The 20,621-nt window shown below is 42.9% G+C and overlaps 3 protein-coding genes across 7 annotated transcripts in view; 1 reads left to right on the top strand and 2 right to left on the bottom strand.

Annotated features, from left to right (window-relative positions):
* Nucleotides 1-11,877, bottom strand: part of grk6 (G protein-coupled receptor kinase 6) — a 22,555-nt gene extending 10,678 nt beyond the window's left edge. Inside the window, exons 1-5 of one of the 3 annotated variants that reach the window (XM_027000083.2) lie at nt 11,714-11,877; nt 7,366-7,461; nt 1,568-1,680; nt 247-324; nt 1-99 (exon numbers count right to left, since the gene is read on the bottom strand). The exon at nt 1-99 is cut by the window's left edge and continues 2 nt beyond it. In XM_027000083.2, the coding sequence (XP_026855884.2) occupies nt 1-99; nt 247-324; nt 1,568-1,680; nt 7,366-7,461; nt 11,714-11,765 (438 nt within the window). In that variant the 5' untranslated portion in view covers nt 11,766-11,877. The other 2 variants (XM_027000084.2, XM_027000086.2) reach the window with 2 other exon arrangements.
* Nucleotides 11,878-12,606: 729 nt separating this feature from the next.
* Nucleotides 12,607-15,641, top strand: nop16 (NOP16 nucleolar protein homolog (yeast)). The gene is made up of 5 exons (XM_027000150.2): nt 12,607-12,817; nt 13,129-13,231; nt 13,321-13,375; nt 13,878-13,984; nt 14,099-15,641. The coding sequence occupies exons 1-5, from the start codon at nt 12,717-12,719 to the stop codon at nt 14,243-14,245; spliced, it is 513 nt and encodes a 170-aa protein (XP_026855951.1). The 5' UTR covers nt 12,607-12,716; the 3' UTR covers nt 14,246-15,641.
* Nucleotides 14,515-20,542, bottom strand: arl10 (ADP-ribosylation factor-like 10). Of its 3 annotated transcripts, XM_027000147.2 has the most exons (5): nt 20,471-20,542; nt 19,126-19,468; nt 17,683-17,857; nt 16,919-17,094; nt 14,515-16,403 (listed from the first exon to the last, which is right to left on the bottom strand). In XM_027000147.2, exons 2-5 carry the CDS (start codon nt 19,258-19,260, stop codon nt 16,191-16,193), a joined length of 699 nt encoding a protein of 232 aa, XP_026855948.2. In that variant the 5' UTR covers nt 19,261-19,468; nt 20,471-20,542; the 3' UTR covers nt 14,515-16,190. The 3 variants fall into 3 exon arrangements, with proteins under 3 accessions (XP_026855948.2, XP_026855949.1, XP_035382727.1); XM_027000148.2 differs by lacking the exon at nt 20,471-20,542 and having other exon boundaries at nt 14,515-16,347; nt 19,126-19,490; XM_035526834.1 differs by lacking the exon at nt 20,471-20,542 and having other exon boundaries at nt 14,515-16,361; nt 19,126-19,490.
* Nucleotides 20,543-20,621: the final 79 nt, after the last annotated feature.

Raw genomic sequence — 20,621 nt, forward strand, 5'->3', positions numbered from 1 at the left:
GGTACACTCCATGAAAAGTTCTTTACAGGCCTCCTCTTTCAAGCGTGCTGCACATTTAGACACCATCTCCTCGGTCACCTCAGGGACGTGGTCCTCAGACTGTCACATGTGGATACACAAACGTGCACACGCGTACACACGTACACACAAACAGCTATAGATTTTCTACCAAGTTCAGTGTCTTTATATGCAGAATTTTATAAATAGACTAATATTTATCTGAGCCCTGATTGTGAGGCTCAGTACCTCAGGATTTAAATACTTGTCAAGGAGTTCCTGTCCACACTCCTTCCTCTTCTCATCTGGGGTTACTTCATACTCAGCCTACAATAGTTGCCCCCAACCCACACACACACACACACACACACACACACACACACACACACACACACACAAACACAAAAAGATGACATCCAAATTTAAAAAATTCCTACAATATTGTTTGTGTTCTAATATGGCAGATGTAATTTCCCAATACCACAGAACAGGACACTTTTCATTAAGAAACAGGTGATCAAGGACTATTTTATGCTCTGAAACAAGAGCTGGCACAATGTTGCAGCTTGGCAAAGGAGCATGACCCCGCTGCGTTTCCTGCGCATGGCTTCCCTGGCCCTGCGGGTCAGCCCCTCCCGTGTTCACTTCTCTCACACGCATGGGTCCAAACACATGGGCCACCTCCACACTGTTCATTGTTTGCAGCCCATTCATCAACAAGAGCCGGTGGCTGTGTGGTTTTGCGCACCGGAGGAAGTGAAAGGCGATATTTACAAGGATCCCTAAGGGGGGGGCCTGTACCGGTAACGGATCTCACAGCCAGTGGGAATGTAAATCAGCTTTTAGACACTAAATAACCTGAGGACCTCATCCTTGAGAGCCTCACCTTGAACACTGTGATCCAGAGTCGGTCCGCCAGCTGTATCCAAGCTAACGGCATAATGCCCTCCAGTAAAATGCTCCAGCCGCAGTAAAGCTGCGCACTTACAGCCTTACAGCTTTCGGTGTCTGCAAACGTACCGGTGTGCACGGCCAGCTGGCACCACGCTGCTCAGCCGTGCCACAGGACACGAGCGGGGAGCCCAGATGCAAGCTGGCAGTAGGCTGCAAGGTTCCCACAGGGTTCTCCAGTACTGAGGCTGGAGCAAGAGGCTACCACAGATGTGCCCTCAGCCTCCCTCCAGGAAGTGCCGCTCAGGTTAGCCCAGTGCAGGGAGGAGGGAGGAGCAGGAAGCTGAGGAGCTGGCGTGAGGAGCTCTCACACACTGCAAGCTCTGTGGCTGGTACGAGTCAAGATTATTGATGTTATCCTACTCCCAATGTATGATGTTGGATAGAGGAAAAGGGAGGGTTACTACTTTTTTTTTTTTTGGTAATCTACCATGCTACGGCTAAGTTCATATTCTATGAAAACCGAAACGCAACATCCCAAATAAAGATGGCATCATGAAGCCAGTGGACCCCGAGCTTTCTTTGTTTTTCTCTCTAGCTGATAAAACAGACATAGCAAACAAGCAACTTCCTTGTTCAACCATCAAAAGTGAGGAACAGCACACAGTCGTCCTCTTACCACGGCATCCAAAAATTTGACGCAGCGTCTCAGCTCAGGTCTGGTATCGCAGAACTGCCGGAAGAGCATGCGTCCGATTGGCTGCCTCTCACAAAGGCTGCTGTAGTCTTTCTCTGTGAAAATGGCACAAGACAGGGCTCAGTGACTAAGCACTTTAAAAGGGGAGCACAAGGCGCAGCAATACACATATCCACACACACACACACACACACACACACACACACACACACAAAGCAAATGAGTAAATATCATTGGAGTCAGTCGATAAATACAATAAAAATCAATAGCACTCTCCTCTCTTCCTCGCAGTTAAAGAAACCTCAGGGATGCGACCATTATTCGGCTACAAAGAATCAGATACGAGCAGCAGCATCAACATCCTACCACAGGCCATCTCTGAGCATTAAAGGCACACTCACCATGTTGGCAAACCACTTATTTACGTCATATCCATGGCCCAAGCAACTGCATGGATTTCCCAGAGACAAAACGGATACGTCCCATCCAATATGAGTGCATCAGAATGGCGGCTAGTCACGCTGGTCATGCTAATTTCTCGGAAGCCGCCGTTTAAAAGCAGCACCGCTGTGGCGCCAGTGCAGATGCGGCGATTCGCACGCTAACGGGGTCCAGGGGCTGGGCTCTGTGCGCGAGTATGTGTTCAAGCAGCTTGCTCTTGGGAGATCGGTGTCAACCGAAACCGCGTAAACACAATCAGAAAGCTCGAGTGTGCTTCCTGCTCAGTTAGGTACACTGCACGGTGGCGCATCACTGGAGACAGCGAGCAGGCCAACAGATCACGCACGGAAAAGGATGTGGATAATGGCCGATGCTTCTTTTTAGGATAACTACAATTTAAAAAAAAAGTCTTTAAATCAACAGCACTCTGCTTCGTTTTCGGTTCAGGGCATTCTGTGTTGTGTTTTCTCTTCGCTCAAGCAGGTCTTCGATAATGCAGCTGTTTCCTAATCAAGAGATAAATAAACAAAATAGTGCAGGGTCAGGCAAGGCTTTAAAAAAACCCAACGGTTATATCACTATAATGTATATAATCACATTATTAACTATAGGGCACTGGGCTTTGATCATTTGTGCCAGATTTGCCAAAGGAAAAACATCTTTCAGTGTATTGTATGAATAGGCTTTTAATAATTAATGGCAAGTATGAGGCCTCCTGCTCTATCTCTCCCAGGGTGGTCTCTTCAGAACACTGAAACAGAGGACATGGCTTGACTCCATGCTGACCAGTTTGTAGAAGCAACTGTTCGCCCCAACACAGCACTCTTCTTGGAGGGACAGAGGCTGCATTGAGTGTAGGATGGGAGCCCCTGCGAATGAGGGGTCTCTCTCTGCGTCACACAGTTCTTCATGGCACTGCGTGGCCCGGACATTGACAAATAGGCCCCAGACTATGAAAGCAAAAGCTACAGTGCGAAGGACTGAGCAGACGAGGCCGAGACAGAGGAGAGAAAATGACAGACAAGGAGGAGAAAGAGGGGAGAATCAGGCCCCCAAACAGACCTCTGTTCAGAAAACAAAAAAACAAACAAAACAAAAAAACCCACAACACAGCCCCAGATCGGGTTAACCTGACAAATTCTGCAACATTCCTGTCCTGCTATTATGCTCATATCAAAGAGCCACGTGGGACACCAGTGTGGGTTCACTGGCTTTGAGAGGAGTTGGCTTCACCCCTGGCCGCCCATTGGCCCGCTTGTGGTGTTCATTCGCAGATGAAATCAAAGGTATGGCTTGGGTCAGGGTCAGCGCGCTGTGCTGGAGGCTTATTAACATTTATGGTGGGCTGCACACAAAGCCGCATTGACAGAGGGCCACTGGGACAGCACCGTTCGAGCTCTGGGCCTCAGCACCGCTCGCCAGGCAGGGTGACGGGCTTTGGGCATGCTTGCCCGCGACTAGCTCAAACCTGGGCACCAATTAACCAATATTCGGCCTAGCGACAGAGAAGTGCTGGTTTGTAGAAAGACACTCTACAAACCAGGGGTGTAGGTGTGGGAGGGTGTATGTTATGGAAGGCGTTTTTCCCCTCCCCCATCGCTCCTCGTCATTAAACACGGAAGCCGAGTGCTTCCTGAGTCAGGAGCTAAGATGGCTGCTCTATTCTTTTAGACAAAAGTGGCCCAACTTCCTCTGTTGTATAATACAGCAACACAGACTGCAACATGAAGCAACTTGTACTAAATTACACTGTCAGAGGGGATTCCCTGCGAACAATGCAGGTTACAACAGGTTAATCTTCATTTACAAAAACATCATGGCACAAAGAAGAATGCAGAGAGAGGAAACACAGCTGCTAATAGTTAAAGGATAAAAATGTGAAAGGAACATTTGCTGACTTCCACCTAGTACCTCCTCACGCCATAAAATTATCAGGAATTTTCCAGCGTTTCATCAGGAACTACAAGGCAAAACTCCTAAACACTAACATATTTCCCAGACAAGGCTTGAGATTAAAAGTCACGTTAAAAGTCCACAGAGAACCCTGCATACTCTAAAACCATGTACACCATCAGGCCTCTATTCATAGCTTTAGTAAATAAAGGAGCCTTTAGCCAGAAAAAAAAGGGATGAAACAGACAAGTGATTCGTGGTGCTACTAAAGCTAGTTTATGGAGGTGCATTTATAGCATGTTTTTGACCCTTGCAGTGGCACAAGGCATCACACTGTAGGTCTGCTGCCTTTGGGGCATGGTGCAAGTGGGCTGTTTGCCTGACAGTCGCGCTATGGTCACATTAATCAGGAACGCCCTCGTCCAATAGGAACAATCTGATTCAATGGCATGGCCAAAAGAGGAATCCAGCGATCCTACCTGGAAGATACAATGTGGTGATTGTGCAGAAAATCATATGGTCTGTACAGACCGGGGAGGGGGGTAATGAATGGGGCTGTTATGGCAAAAGATTTAAGATGAACTTGAAGACATGAGGATGACACCCAAGGCAAGTGAGGGTTAACAGTCCAGCCTGAAGCTTTCATCTAATCAGCTCATCTGCCCAATTTATTTCATCTTCTCAATGTTTATATTGTTTGGACTTAAGTGCTGTAATTTCTCCTTTTCCCTCAGAAACATTTTTGGCTTTTGCTCTTTCAGAGGAAGTGCTTCCCAGGCGCCGCGGAAAGAGCCCTGCGGGACATGGTAAAGCGTGGCGTCGGGACACAGCCTCATCCACTCGGGGATGCAGTGGGTGATCTAAGCAGAGCTCGGAGAATGGCCCACCCCTCTGTGTGATGCCCATCCACCACTCCTAGATGCAACACAATGCTGTCTGACCAACCAGCCAGTGGGATGTCAGCAGCAGCGGTGTGGGTCACGGCGCTGGTCTCGGAGCGCACGGGCAAATCCGGAGATGTTAACGCGCATGAGGATTCTGCTTCCTGCTTGTGAAAAAGTGGCTCGCACTTCTTGAGGAACAAAGAGCTCCATGGCTGTGGCCTCATGACACAGAGGAGCCGGTTCTCTCACCCAAACACCCACCCTGACCGATTCCTCCTGCACCGATGCACTTTCCATCCACGCTGTGTTATGTCCCAACAATTGCATCTGAGTTATGGGCCATCGCAGGCTAACAATAAAAAGATAAAATAAAATGAAAAACCCACTCTCTCTTTTTATAGTAAAAAACATTTGCACAGAGCTAAGATCTGGACACCTCATGGCACACAGATACACATCTACATAGACATACACAGCCCTATCCAGTGATCACATAGACACGGGGTCAAATAACGGCTGAGAGGAAATCATATGATTCAATTTGAATTTAATTGGTGCTTTTTTGCGCCCACTTACTCTCTCTCTGCCTTTATAATAGGGTCCCGGAGTCGTGCTTTAGTCCACAGTAGTATTCTCGCCTTGTATTGTTCCAAAGCTGCCAAACACCATTTCTACAGGACTTGCACTGTGTATGCCATTTTACATATGGGCTCTGTACGAGCACATCTGATTCAAGGGTGTGTATTCTGAGCTGTGGACACGTCCCACTGCTGCTGGTCACGACTAGCTCAGCAACAGGCCGGAAGTCACGCGCTGCTGTGAAACCTGCCAGGCCTCCACCACACGTGTCCTTGGACAACTCAGCACCGTCCGGAGATCTCGCTTTATCAGGCGCTCTTGACCTCCGCTGAGGTCACATTCTAGATTAGAACACGGCTATCGGCACCTTAGAACACATCATGCTGTATTATTAAGCGTTACCAGCATGAGCTGGTGCCTGAGCATGGGACCACCATGTTCGAAAGCTTGTTGACCTGGGAACTTTCTGTATGTGGTTGGACAGTGTGAGCAGGGGAGATAATCCTCAACCATATCCAACAGATGCATAAAGAATTCTGATGTGAAAAATCCATTTGCATTATTTCTATAGGAAACTGATTCAGCAAACGAAAAATAACCCAAACCCCGCTGCAGACAAACGCTGCTCATTCAAACACGCGTGACGTGTCGGTCCTACGCCATTCTTTCACGGGCATTCTGAGGACTAGCAGCTCCACTGACACTACTGCACGAAAGTGATTCACTTTCATTTCCATACATTAAATACGCGACGACAAAACAGAGCTGGTGCACGCACGCTCGCCTGGCGACTTCCTCTTCTTGGCTTGGCCACAGCTTCCTCTGTGCTCGACTGTGGGGGATTCTGGCTGCCTGCTGTGCTGAATCTCTGCTGGGCTTACGGGCTGACGACCCACTACCACCTCCACCACCCACCCCCAATGACCGTTATGGCAGCGGTGCTAGGCCTTCCAGGCCTGCTGTTTTTGGAGCCAAATAAAGGGCAAAAGCAGATACTGTCTGATGGCTTTAGCGGCAGAGCTTCAGACTGAGAGCCGTTTAAATGGACATCTTCTCGGCCCCTTTCTGCAGTTATAAGCAAATTTAACTGTTGTGTGGTTCTTTCCTGTGGTGGTAATTTAGCAGAACAAAGTCCTATAGTTTATGAAACATGCATCCCTCATGCTAGTGTGTCTTCCTGAGGTCAGAGGATGCAACGGCAAGGTTGCGTAACCAACCACGGAGAAGTGGTGTGTGTGTGTGTCTCTGTGTGTGTGTGTGTGTGTGTGTGTGTGTGTGTGTGTGTGTATAAAATATGTGAGATATTTTTATTTAATTCCACTGCAAGCTCCTGACTACCAAAACAAATGTCTCATGACAAGTGCACGAAAGCGTACAACTGGATAAGCAAATACTGCAAACCACTCCGTAATGTTAATACAACTTATTCACAAATCTATTTTAGTGATAGCTGTCAGGATGTAAAGAGTTTAGTGGAAGTGTCCTTTAAAATGAAACTTCCATCAGCTTTAATATGATATAGCCTGCAAATGCTGCTGCTTTTCTGTAGTGCATTCTGAAGCACTGGGAGTATTCACCATCACTATTACTCTACTCACTATTATTCTTTACTGTGTCACTGAAACTTTTTTTAGAATGTCATAGTTATCGACTAACAGTTTTTGTATGTACTTGTCAGGACCACGTATTCTCCTGAGCTAAACTTCTTTCACTTTCTACAATTAGATCTTTCACCTCTAAGATTTCCAGAAGGTGCATGAAGTATTTTAGAACTCCAGGTTAACTTTTACATACATTACTGAAACTTCACGGTCGTGGGAGAGATCACTGCAAGATAGTAGCATTCATGACAATTCCTGTGAATGTTCTGAATAAAAGGAGGTAAAAATACAAACCAATAAAACCAAACAAGAAACAAAGTAATAAAAAAACAAAAACAAATAATAAACAAACAATTTTTAAAAATAAAGCCATGTAGTCTACCTATGGATTGGCGGAGTTCCTCACACAGGCTTATGTGAGGAAACTGAAGCATCTGTTTCCACTTCTTGCTCTTGCCTTTTCGGTTGCCTCCCCCTCCTGCATGGGAACAGAGCAAAGATGGAATAAGACACAGGAACCACACAGACTGTAAAAGGCTATTAGATTAGAAATAGAAATTACATTTCAAAGAAATTACTGGTGAGCTTCAGAGGTGAGAATAAGATATGGCGAATTTGTGCTTCTCTACAGCATGACCAATCGAATTGCTTTAAAAGACTGCACGGACTAGGTTAGAATGTTCCCCGAGCCAGCGGGCTGTGATTTCTATGCAAGTATCTGTTACTGGACTGTCTATTGCCACTGGCAGATAGGATATACTGTAGCACTGCTGTCCATCATTGACTGCCATGGAGTTGCTTGGCTAGCTGCTCTGCAAAATTCCTATAATGTTGGAAGACAGGCAGGGTTTTGGCACTCATGAGGTCTAAAGGTCAGATCTAGACCGTGACCTCCCACGTGTTTGTTCGATGAACACACTGAAGCCTTCAGCAATGTGGCCACTGACAAAATCTGTGATTAAATCATATTCTCCGCCTGATTCAGTTTTACTGTGAGCTTTTTCTCTTTTTATGTCATGGTGCTGTCTGTGGAGAGCACAGCGACTTAAATATAGGACAAAAATTTATGTGTTGTTAGATACTGCAAGCTAACTCTTACTCCAACACTAGCAAATGATTCAAACATTGCCTGTTATATAGAAATGGTTTGATTACTTGTGGCAACATGACCATAGCAGAGGTAATGCATGTTCATTATCACTGCTCGCTGTTGTATAGGTACATTTATAAATGTATGAATATTTATAAACATCTAAACAGTGCAGCGCTAAGGACACGGTTTACCGAAGCATTTAGTATATGCACATTGGAAAACAGACCGGCTGACCAACGACATGTTCACCATGACCGAAACTGCACATGCAAATGAGTTTACCATGCAGTAAACTCCTTGGTAAACCTGGTGTTCATATTTACATGAGAACTACAGTCTTGTTAAAATAACTAAGGGCAGCTCTTAATGTGGCTGGCTCTTAATGTCACCAGTGCTTTCCTTCTGGCTGGTCAGGCTTAAGTGTAGGAATGCCAACACTGCGTACCACTCAAAAACAGGTATTGAATTTCAAAATAAACATTGCCCCTGGTAACCAGCCAGAAAACAGAGCCTCCATCTTTAGTTTAGTATGATAGCATGAGAGAGCTCCAGATAAAAACCACTTATGAAACTGAGGTATCCAATACTGAGAAGAGAGAACTTATCTTTTCTGGTTAAGCACCCTAGCTACCAAAAATATGATTGCAGTGCAAATCTGTAGAGAATGTCCAAAACAGCAAAACATGGAAAAGTGTTTCCTTCTTAATAAGCTGATGTAGCATCAGCTCCACCAACCTTTAGTTCCCCAATTGAATTCAGGCCTGAACGTCACACGTAACGCAAGACCAGCACTACATTTCGTTAGCGTTTTGAACACACCCTCATTGAATTGACCTCGCCCTTTCCCCTTTTTCATTGGAGGAACCCCTGTTGCCAGCTTTATGGCTGGTCCAGAACTTTATCAGCCCAAGTGCACTTCGCTGGAGGGTGCCTTACAGGTTGGACGGATCGAGTCAACAGAACTGTACACTTCAGGAGCAGAAGCTAGCCAGAAGGCACTGTGATCGAAACAGTGGGAAAAAAATGGCCACAGCTGTTGAGAGAAAAAAATGTATTTGTTTATTGGGGTTTATGTAGCTAACTACTCAGTCTATACATCATGACAGCTGATGTAGCTGATTTTTTAGTCTTGATTTTGTTTGGTTTGTTCAGGGGTTGTCTATCTTATATTCCACTTTTTTGCTTGTTTGTTTGTTTTTGTCTATGTGAGTGTGCATGGTTTCAAGGAAATTAAGCTCACATATTACAAAGGAAATCACTTCAGATGGGTATCCCAAAGCGCCCCCACCCCCAGACCTGCAGGTGGCCACTCACATGATACATGTGACGCACGCTTCCGGGCTGTGGGAGGAAGTGGACATGCGCCTACCGAAACCAGCAGTTGAACGGGGCCTGGGCGCGGGGCCACTCCGCTACCGTTCTCCCACCGAGGGGCGCCCCGGAGCTTTATCGGAAAAAAAAAAAAAAAGCAGCTCGCTGCTGTGATAGCGCTACGCCTGCGGGACGTTATCTCCGCGCTAAGAATGACTGGTCCAGGTGTGAGACCAGTGCGTGTGGGGAAAGGTCATGGGGCGCCGCTGCGCCTCACACCCAAACTCGGCAAAACACGTTCCGTGTCTGCCTGGACCATCGGAGAGATGGCCCTCGCTGGGACTACACACTCTTAAGAACTTAAGAGTCATGCTGCAAAGCCGGAAAAAGACCCTTTGAAGAAAAGCCCCCACAGAGTGTGATTGTAAACAACTTATAGATGGCATGGAAAAACGCGAGCCTTTTATCTGATAACGTACACAACTGGTAGTGGCAACATGGCTCATGCGAGGGGCAGCAAACCAGAGTGAGAAAGGACACTACGCTGTAGGACACCCTTAATCTGCGTTAGTATAGGCATGAGGAGATGACTGCACAAATAACGAAGAGTTAAAAGTCAAACATATGTTCGGTAAAGTCAACTAGGCGTTTGTACGTCAGCCGGAACCTAACACCATGCTTCAATATTTGCAATTCAAAAAATGGCTTACAGCAAAGATGCTCTTATGGTAGCAGAACAGTACAGAACACGGGCTTTTATCACTGTGGGAGGTGGACATAATGCAAATGGAATAAGGTCCTGTTTATGCAGGTCAGAAAACGAACAAAGCCTCTGGCTGTCAACACGTAGGCCTGGTACAGGCATAAGAGGATAAATTATTTTTGACATGCGCACAAAAATGAGCCTTGTCTGTATTTAAAAAAAAAGTCTTAATCAAAGGCAAGTGCATATAAACAGTGTAAGAATGGGTAGTGAGATATTGTGTGGATAGTTTATATATTAAACGTGCAAAAACTTATGACTTTTTAAAAAACTTGCCGACCTTGACATAGTAGGACTGTAAAGTAATGTTAGTTCTTTGTGCTTCTAACCATCGACGGGGTTGACAAAAGCACGCACTCAACTATCGTAACAGCAGCCTTAGACATCGGTTAGGCCTATAGCTTCCGTTTGTTGAAACGTATTCTTGCAATAAAGAAAGGCTTAAGTAAGAGGATGTGATGCAAGCAAAGGGGAGGAGGGGATGCACTAAATATTTTTCTGACGGGTAAAGGCAGGAAATGATAATTAACTTGTTCTGTTGCTTTGCAAATTTTAGCCTAGGTTCGCTAGCTAGCAATAACACAATATCAAGCTTTGGTGGGAAACTGTCAGACCAAATAAGATCACACCGATCACAGAAATTATCGAACTATTTATAAACTTAAGCAACCAAAGGAACAATGAATGCGATTATGTAAACCAGCAGAAATACATAGATCAAATGCCGTATCATCAGCTCGGGGGGGTGGGGTGCGGTGGGGGGTGCCAACGTTATTAGCTACATATATACATTAGCTCGCTACATTATCCGTGGGCTAGCTGCCTAAGCTAGCACAAACGAACTACTGTTTGCTGTAAATCCAGTAACTACCGTTATGGCTGTATTCAAAATAAAAAAAAAAATCCAAAACCATTGGCAGATGTTATAATTTACCAGGATTTCAGAGAATTAAGGCACACACCTGCCGAATATGACAACCAAAATGTCTACAAATGACTGCTTCTGTAATACAGTTGTATTCGTGGACTCGGGTGGCCTTTTTTACCTTCTCCCTGGATCATAACACCACCTCATCTCCCGCACGCGCCACTAACCTGCTCTCAGCGCGAAGTACTAATTAGACGCGGAGATTTGCAAAATAGCGTCCATGATTGGAAATGTGGTATATTCGCAACATCCTAGCAGTTTACATTCAAGACAGGCAACAGGGCATGCCTTCTTTTTTTAAGCATGCTTTTAATATGACAGCTGAAGGATGGTGGCGAGATTGCTTCGCTGCAGTATGATTTTCTGATTGACAGTTCCATCTTTCCCCCGCTTGTCCATTTTCAAGGTTAGAACACTACGGCATGTTATTTCACAAGAGAAACAGCAAAATATGTACGATATATTTATTCTCACACATCAAACGATCGGCAAAAGTAAAATATGGATTTATTCTCTTATGGAGTCCTTTTGCCCTAGGCTTCCTCGGGGAATCCCCCGCGTTTTGAAGAAGACGAGCGCTGTATTTCAAGAGGAGTTGTAAAACTGCCTTTTAGTGATACGCCGTAATTACTTACCTTCTCTTGCCTTCAAGAGAACGGTGTTGGCCACGATATTCTCGAGCTCCATGTTTCCTGGGTTGCAGGCACCGCAGGCCCAACCTCGTCGCCGGGTTGGCAGTGAGTGTGTCCTCCCCCACTCCCCCCCACGGCGGAATCTTCTAACCCTGAACGACTCTCTCCTTTCGTCGTTTGCACTCGAACTCTCCGCCCCGAATCTTCGAGCTACGTCGATTCCAACCGGCTTGTTTACCAATGAAACCCACCTACACGTGAATCTTCAGAGTATAAGCGCATATATAAGCGCATATTGTCTTTAAACAGTACTGCTCTTTTTAACCGTTACTTCGTACTTGTATTGAAATAACAGTGGATTCATATTTCGTTATTTATTTGTTACAGCAACACAAAACAAGTGTAGATTTATCTCATATTTTATATATATATATTTTTATATATATATATATATATATATATATATATATATATATATATATATATATATATATATATTAATTTCTTTCAGACCAGAAACACCAGAGTAAAAAAGAATCCCGCGGACAGTATTGATTTTTAGGTCTGAGCAAAATAAAGTACACAGTTGGTGTGATTTTCATACGTTTTCTTGATTAAAAGCGCCATCTAGAGGTTCTGTATATACGTTGAAGGTAGTTGTTTTACTCAGACTATGAGTCTATGAGTTGTTTTACTCAGACTATGTGCAAAAAAGCGAGCGAGAGAGATAATATATTCAGAATATAACCAAAAAATTCTAGAATCTATGGACTGATTATAAATGGCTTATTTGTTTGGCATAAATTGTCTCAGTTGTTTCCCTTTTCCCGTAGTCACTGGTAGGGGCGCAGTTCGAATAAACTGTCTTGTCATTACAATTCAAGAAGAAGAATACACTCGGTACATTTCCGTATTCTTCAGCCATATAACCGCAACACGTGTATTTCTGTTGATTAACTAAGTAGCTAGCTCGCATAGCTATTTGTGTATTTATTGGTTTGCAGCAATGGGTAAAAAAGCACGCAAACGTAATAACTTTAGTTATAACTTAGATAGAAAGAAGCTGAAAAAGAAAATGATGAGAAAGAGCAAACCGATGATTGAATGGTAAGTATAGGGGCATCCTTAACGCTGACCAGCTATTAGTTAGTTGTTGCTACTTAGCTATGTTATCTGTCTGTTTCATTGCCTTTGAATAATTTGGTTTTTGTGACATTTAGTTTAAATATCCGGTTCGTTTTGAAAATATATAGCTAGGTAAAGTTAGGGTATCTAGCTGCCTAACGATTACTCGAGCAGTGCAGCTGGACATGCCCAGCAAGCATCGTCTGAACTCGGCAGTGTTATGCCTGCACCCCGGCCCTTTTCCCTCCTTTTTAAACTAATTTATCTAGTTAGCTGTTTTCATACCTTCTCAGTCCTCAAATCCGAAAGGCTTGGGATAACAGGAAGACAGCCAAGCAAAACCTACGAGACATGGGACTAGCAGTTGGAAGTAAAGGTGTACTACCCGTCAATAAGGCAAGAATGTATTTTGCTTCAAATTTAACCCTTTATTGCACTTATTGCTTTTTAGCGCTTTAAAATGTTGTTTTTATCCGACATTACAGGCAAAGGATGGACCAGTAGATCAAACTGGTTTACTTAAACCCTATGTTATCAAAGGTACGATGCTCAAACTTTACTCATGTGGGAGAATTGGAACATTTGCATAACTAATTCTGGGCCTTGTTTAGACAATCATATCTACTCTAACAACTCAAATGTACCCTGGCTATATATTTGAAGTAGCTTGTTTATTTACTCTTTCTGTTGTTTTATGTGCCTGTAATCTACAAGCTTTAGCTGACTTGAGATGCTCAAAACCACTTCAGAGGGTGCAACTCTATTTAGAAATCTATTTATGCAAAAAGCTAAACTAGAGCAGGATGATTACTAACACGACATGGACAGCCATTACTGCTCCTTCCTCTAAGCACCTTGATCACCACCTGTCACTAAATGGAATATACAATTTATTTGCACACCTACCTAATAAAACAGTAGTGTGTCTACATTCTACTGAGCTATGAGAGCTACCATCTATCAAATGCTACCCTGGCACTGTAAGAATCATTAAATTGTCTTTGCATGAAAGCTTTTTACTTGGTTGTACTTTACTTGACAGAAATGGAGGCAGAAGCCAGTCTCCCAACCATAGACAAGACCACATGCTCCAATGATATGATTGAATTTCTCCAGCACATGATTAAGGAACACAACGAGGACTATAAGGTAAGAGATGGCCATTATGAATGGATTGGGCTTTACCTGCTAGGTATGATACAGGCCAGTGCTCACCTACAGTACACCAAAGTTACATCTCAAGAGTAACGGGGTTCATTGCAGGCCATGGCGAGGGATGAGAAGAATTACTATCAGGACACACCAAAACAAATCAAGAGGAAAGTGGATTTGTACAAGCGGTGTCACCCAGAGGAGTATGCAACCTTCATTGCCTCTTTGGAAACTGGGAGCTCTTCTGGAATGCTTTAGTGAGATCTTGGACTTTTACACTAATATTGTTTTTAAAATGTACTGGATGGAGAGTACATTTACGCCAGTAATATCCTGTGCTTTCTTGGAGTAGTAAGGGAGTGTGTATGTATATATGTATTACATGTTATGTAATTTATGTATGTAAAATTTTTGCTGGAGTCATTACCATCATAGCTCCAGCACATGGTTTTTATTAAAGGTTACTATCATGCTTTTTTTTGTGTAACCAAAAGAGCAATGGGTAAAAAAATACAAAAGTGTACTGGTTTTCAACCAGAATTTATATAACTTTTCCACACACGTGTTTCAACAAACATACTGTGGCCAAAGACCTACTGAATATTGTATTATACTTCACCATAAATGTGCACACTTGTATTATACCAGACTTTGCTTATATTACAATGTGGTGGACCAGAACTCAACTGCAATGATGTAGACTAAATTCATAGTGGGTCATGGGTCTTAAGACAGCATTGCTATATTATGTAGTTTTGATGAGACTGATCCAACTGGATTAGGCCCACATAGTCTTGAAACTTGGATAACTAGGATTCCATTGTAAGTTCTTTATCCCTTTCAGAAGCAGCAGGCACCCTAGAATATCATTTGATACAAATGTAATTGGTAAAAGCATTTCCCCATCTAGCTCCAAGGCAAATGAGTATATTTACATTTAACATTAATAAGTCATTTGAAGTTTAAATATCTTAGTTTGGTTACTGCTATTTTTCACTGTGAAACAATATTTCAAAATACATCTTATAGCATTTCAACTAAGGGTTTTTTTTTTTTTGTTTTTTTTTTTTTTTTGCTAGACCCCTTTTAAAATAAGTGCTTCAGTGTAGTTTAAATTGCAGAAGTTAAAAGATGTGTCTTGCTGCTAAGCACTGGCAGAGTAGGTCATGATTCATGCCTGCGCAATACTTGTTTGATTCTTGTTTGTCTCTGGTATTGCACCCATGACTGAATTTCATCCCAGTAGTCTTCCCACTCAGTGCCCCCAGGCAAGCTGTTTCAGGCATGAGAAAAGATAATTTTCTGTTGCTGCCATTTGCAAAATATTCTGACTTCTGCATCCTTGTAACCCAAACTGAGAAAACCTGATACTGATCACTGTTTATGTTTTTTGATATCAGCATAATTGTTTAAATACTACACAGCTAAGACTATAGAGATGAAAAAATCTTACCCAGGTGTCTAGGAAAGGGTACATGTACTCAACTGGCATCTGTCCTGCTTTAATAATAAGCTTAAATTGGCTAAACTGCTTATTGGTGGTTAGCTGTGTTTATAAAGTAATTGTCAATTCTATATTCCTATAGGTTAGATGGTCTGTCCACATGAAATAATTATTGTGTAACAATAAATAACAGTACAATTGTGCTAAACACCCCATAGTTGAAACCTACAGCACGTAGGTTTTTGAAAGTTATTTGATCAACTGTTGACTATGGCTTAATGGCTAAAGCATGCTTGAGACATATTTAAACATTCAAAGACAGAACTGCAATAATATGTACAAAACATGCAAACGTGATTGGGTGATGCAATCAATAGGCCATTCTAAAAACTCACAACACTCATTTTGGCCACTAAAGTATATATCTTATATACCTTATCACAGGTAACGAAACTTGGAGAAACTCAAGAACCCAAGTGAAAATGGAAAATGGCAGCGCTATTCAGCTGCATTAATTATTAACAGTTTATGATAAGCCACTATATATAGTAAGTGGTGCTGCGTTTGCTACCTTTATCAACCTTGAAATGTTGCTGAGCAACGAAGCTCGGTACACCAACAAGCCTTTCAGTAGTATTGTGCTTTTCTCTTACTGAGTTCACTCTTGCAGAGTCTTAGCTTCATCATAATTCCTCTTAGATAAAGATCCTTTTCCAAATCCTTACATGATCTTGCTTGTATTCTGACCTCACAGCAGCTTTAACAGCACATCTTGCAGGTTCTGGATGCTGTGGGAACTGATGGTCCCTGTCGAGCCCAGCTGGAGCATGAGGAGGTGGAGCCTCCTCTGCTCTGCCAGTGAGCCCAGGGAGAGCGCGTCACGCAGTTCATGCACGTTGGCCGCATTCGGCTTGTCCTGAAAAGGAGCGGCTCCGTCCAAGGGGAATGAGCAGCCAAGGTGCCGCAAGCAGACTTGGATTAGTTTGAGGGATTACTTTAGAGTAATACACTGGTTCTAATGTACGCCAACCACCCCTGTTACTAGAAATAACTTGTACCTACACTTGCCGGGCTGTTTTGTTGACATGCATACTAGACAGCTGCCAATCTCCAGTCCTGGAGAGCTAGAGTCTGGTGCAATTTAGTAATTTCCCTGTTCCAACAGACCCTAGTCTACTTATCAGTTAATTACCAGATTTAGTAAATGTGTTTGGTCAGGAAGATGGTCAAGCTGTACTGGAGGCAGGCCAGCTAGTGCTAGAGTTGGGCACGTGTGTGTCAGAGAATGGCTAACCCAAACTGCATAGCAGCATGCAAGCTATAAGCTCCTAACTAACACCTCCTAACACCTTCAAGAGGTTTCTGTTAAAGTTGCATTTCTAGTAACATGTCTGGTGAGTGTACACTTCCTCTCTTTATACTTCCTGATACAATTAGTTGTAAGTGCTGGTAAAGATGTATGAAAGGACATGGCATGCCTTACTCACCTGTTTGTTTCCCAGGACTACCACGGGCAGTTGGGTGTCAACCCTTAGCAAACGGTGGAGCTCGTCCTTAGCCTGTGGTAGGCGGCTTCGGTCTGAAGAGTCCACCACATACACCAATATGTGGGTCTTCCTCAGGAACTCTGGCCAGTACGCGCGCAACTCCTCACCGCCTCCAACTGACAACACATGCACGACAGGCCAATTTCACCCCCTTATTTATGTGCTGGACTTTTTTTTTTTACTGGAGGTAGGCTAACCTTAGCTTAAGACTAGAATGTGCTACGCAGTACAGTGATTTTTTTTCCCCACCAGCTATTTTAGTTAGAACTCATGTTGAACTGGGCCTGACAAACCAGCCCTTCATATTTTAGTTGATAAGCAAACAATTTGAAATCAGCAAAATAACAAGGGAACAAGAATAGTCTGTATTCAATGTACAGCCAAGGGTCTTTACTCATTACAAATAAAAACAGAAGGTTTGTGCACTATACTGAAAATTAATGTGACTGAATGGGAATATAATTTATTCAACACAGCATCTGTGGTGCTTTAGCTCTTTGTTGGGACCAAATGTCCTAGTGACGAGGAAAAATTAGGACATTTGGCTGGTTACCATAAAGAAAGATTTTTCTACAAATTTTGCAGATTTTAACCGAAATATCAAAAAGGTATAGCATTACTGAGGTATAGCATTTTTTTGTTAGAGTAATACCAAAATCAGTGATACCGAAATACCCCACAGATATGCATGTCCTGATTCATACTTTCTAAGAAGTCCAGTTGGCAGGCCGGTGTGTGGAGACGAATGAAGTTGAAACCCCGTGTGGGTCTGCAGTGTCTCTTGCCTGCCCCTCCACTCAGCCCTTGCAGAACACTGCTCTTCCCAGCCCCGTCCAAACCAAGGACGAGTACCTGCCTCTCCCTGCGCTCTTCCTCCTCCTAGCACACATTCAGTAGACAGGATACAATTGGACAAATGTATATTAATATACATCTGTCTGCAACATCCTGTTTCTTTGGAAACCCTGTGTACTCGTGTGTAAGTTTTCTTTAATGAATTGTATCTCCTCCCCACCTCAGTTACAGGGATCCCCTGAAAAGTATAAGCTTGGTCTCCCCATCACTAAGCACCACACCAGCCAATCAAGCATCTGGATGGCTGAATGGCCAGCATTCTCTCCTGAAAGTTCTGAAGCACTCCACAATGCCATGAGACCAGTAATTCAGAAATATTAGGATAACAGGAAGAGAGGTACAAAGAGATTAATTCTGCATGTTTCCAAATACCATGAGTTGACAGTCATTCTCAGAATTTAACTGAGTAATATTAGAGTATTCTGATATTTGAAAAACAAATATTTTTATTTCATGACAGTCTAAAGTAAAATATTTATTTTGTGACTGTACAAAAGCATTTCCCCATCTAGCACCAAGGTAAATAAGTATATTTACATTTAACATTAATATTACAGGTCATTTGAAGTGTATAACAATATATCTGCTAAAACAATTCTTCTCAACCCAGTCCTTGCGACTACCAGTTCAGATATTTGTTCTAACTTAGCCCCCAACGAGCCTGCATGTACCTACTCAACCTGGTACAGGTCGAGAACTGGGTTAAAGCAAAAATGTAGACCATCTGTTGGGTCATGAGGACTGAGTTGAAAAACAGTGTATTAGAATATTTGTATAAGAAGACATTTGTAAAACATCAGACTCCTATATGTTTATACAAAGTGTTTAAATCTGAGCATTGCTTTTATATTTACACATGCTGGGGATTCATCTGCACACAAAATGTAAAATGTCAGTTTAAATGGCCTTTCAATAGCCATCTATTACTTAAATAAACTTTTTGATAAAAGTTGTGTAACTATTGAGGAATAATTTACAGTCTGCAAAACTGTTTCCTTTCCATTTGGTTAAATATATGCAGTCACTTTGTGTGCACTTCTATTCTGTTGATTTGTTTTCCTTCGATTCTGCGTGCTTCCGTGCCGCTTCTCTATCTACAACTAACGCTTCAGTCAGCCGGTGAATAGCCCTGCTCTCGCGCTCATTTAGGCTACACGTAAACTAAAAATAATTCATCAGTTTGAAACTACGACTTCTCTGTCTCTCTGCTGTTTACTCCGTTAACCTACACCCTTTATTATACGAGAACATTTAAAGGCACGGCAGATTCTTCACAAGAAATCGACACCAACCTCTTTGAACACGTAATAGTCTTCCGGTGGCCATACTCGCCTCTTGTAGATCAAATTCAAGGCCACGAACAAAGCGGCTCCGACGGCAGTCACCGCGGCGGTGAAGGCGACGGATATGTGGCGAAGCGAAACCATGTAGCAACTCCTGCACCTCGGCGGCGGCGCGCGAAGACTGCCACCGACATAGACCGAGGCACGCGCTGGCGCTTGGTCGCCAGTGCACGTGACCGTCCCTTGTTTGTGTTGAAAAGCACCTGCTTATTTGTGAAGGTTCGTTGTCACCAGAGAGGGGCGTGCCTTCCCCAGCTATGACTGGAATTGAATACGTTGAGGAACGCTGGTCCTGAGAAGAGAAGAGAAGAGAAGAGAAGAGAAGAGAAGAGAAGGTTGTCTTTTGGATAGAAAGCTGTAAGAATAAAGCAACTGATAAACCACCCACGCTTTAAATGCTTGAGTTGGGAGTCATAGCCACAAATTAACCTCAGTGTATTACAGTTTAGTGATTTCTCTAGAGGGTTAGTCTTGATCGAAATATAGCCTTTATAAAGTTTTTCAAATATGACACACGGTGTTCATTAATCTCACGCTAAACCTGTCTTACCTCCAACCTTTTTAAACACCTACTAAAGAAGGTAACTAAATAAACAATATTATTCAAATAAATATACAGTATGAGTAAAAGATACTGATAGCACATTAATGAGGACCCAGTATCTGGCGGAAATATAATAGGGTGTTTACGTGATCCTCTATTTTTTAAAATAAAGATTCTTAAGAAATCGATTGTGCTAGTTCAGCGTAGATCTTTACGATATTAGTTGGAAAGGAACACCTTACGAGAGCATTCTTCATTTCATTTAACACAACTAATTCAAATATTCAGAAATCAAGCTCTTCATATGGCAAACTACGGACATCTAGGAACATAACTGTATGACCGTCAAGAAGGCATCAGAAGGCGTTATGCATTTAAAATTAAATTTTGAAAGTATACATCTATCTAATCTGTTTAAACAGAGACAATCTACAAAAGGCTCGAGTTTCCAGAGCATGGATTTTTAAAAGACATACAGTAGCCCATAAGCTGAAATGGACAATAAACAGTGGTTATGCCGGGTAGGGTAAGGTATACCCTCCAGGTTACCCTGCACTAAAGTTGGCCAGGAAACCAGGTCACTCATTTACTGACTTTAAAATTTCATCATTTAAAATGATTTTAAATGAAATAGCAATTACACAGCTTGCTAGTTCAATTAATAAAATATTTCACCAAAAACCTGTAAACATCGGCAGGTAGGTTCCTTTTTTGAGTGGGTTCTACTAATGGGAGAATTACGGTCATTACCTGTATGACGTAATTAACCCAACCGCAGCATAGCGACCGAACTTGGTTGGGTACTGCGGGAGAACAGTTACCACTTAAAGGGAAAGAGAGTACTGGAGGAATACACGATTAAAAGCAGTGACTTTCTTGAAGAAATAGTTTGAAGACCCAG

Source organism: Electrophorus electricus, chromosome 6, assembly GCF_013358815.1.
Source record: "Electrophorus electricus isolate fEleEle1 chromosome 6, fEleEle1.pri, whole genome shotgun sequence".
Classification (NCBI taxonomy): domain Eukaryota; kingdom Metazoa; phylum Chordata; class Actinopteri; order Gymnotiformes; family Gymnotidae; genus Electrophorus; species Electrophorus electricus.

What these genes read in the sequence shown, in the direction of transcription:
- arl10 (XM_027000147.2), bottom strand. Translation starts at nt 19,260, where the DNA reads ATGGTTTCGCTTCGCCACATATCCGTCGCCTTCACCGCCGCGGTGACT. An exon ending in ACTATTACGTGTTCAAAGAG is followed by an intron (nt 17,858 to 19,125) that starts GTTGGTGTCGAT and finishes AATGTGTGCTAG; the next exon opens with GAGGAGGAAGAGCGCAGGGA. An exon ending in TAGTCCTGGGAAACAAACAG is followed by an intron (nt 16,404 to 16,918) that starts GTGAGTAAGGCA and finishes AACTAATCCAAG; the next exon opens with TCTGCTTGCGGCACCTTGGC.
- nop16 (XM_027000150.2), top strand. Translation starts at nt 12,717, where the DNA reads ATGGGTAAAAAAGCACGCAAACGTAATAACTTTAGTTATAACTTAGAT. An exon ending in TAAACCCTATGTTATCAAAG is followed by an intron (nt 13,376 to 13,877) that starts GTACGATGCTCA and finishes TTTACTTGACAG; the next exon opens with AAATGGAGGCAGAAGCCAGT. An exon ending in AACACAACGAGGACTATAAG is followed by an intron (nt 13,985 to 14,098) that starts GTAAGAGATGGC and finishes GGTTCATTGCAG; the next exon opens with GCCATGGCGAGGGATGAGAA.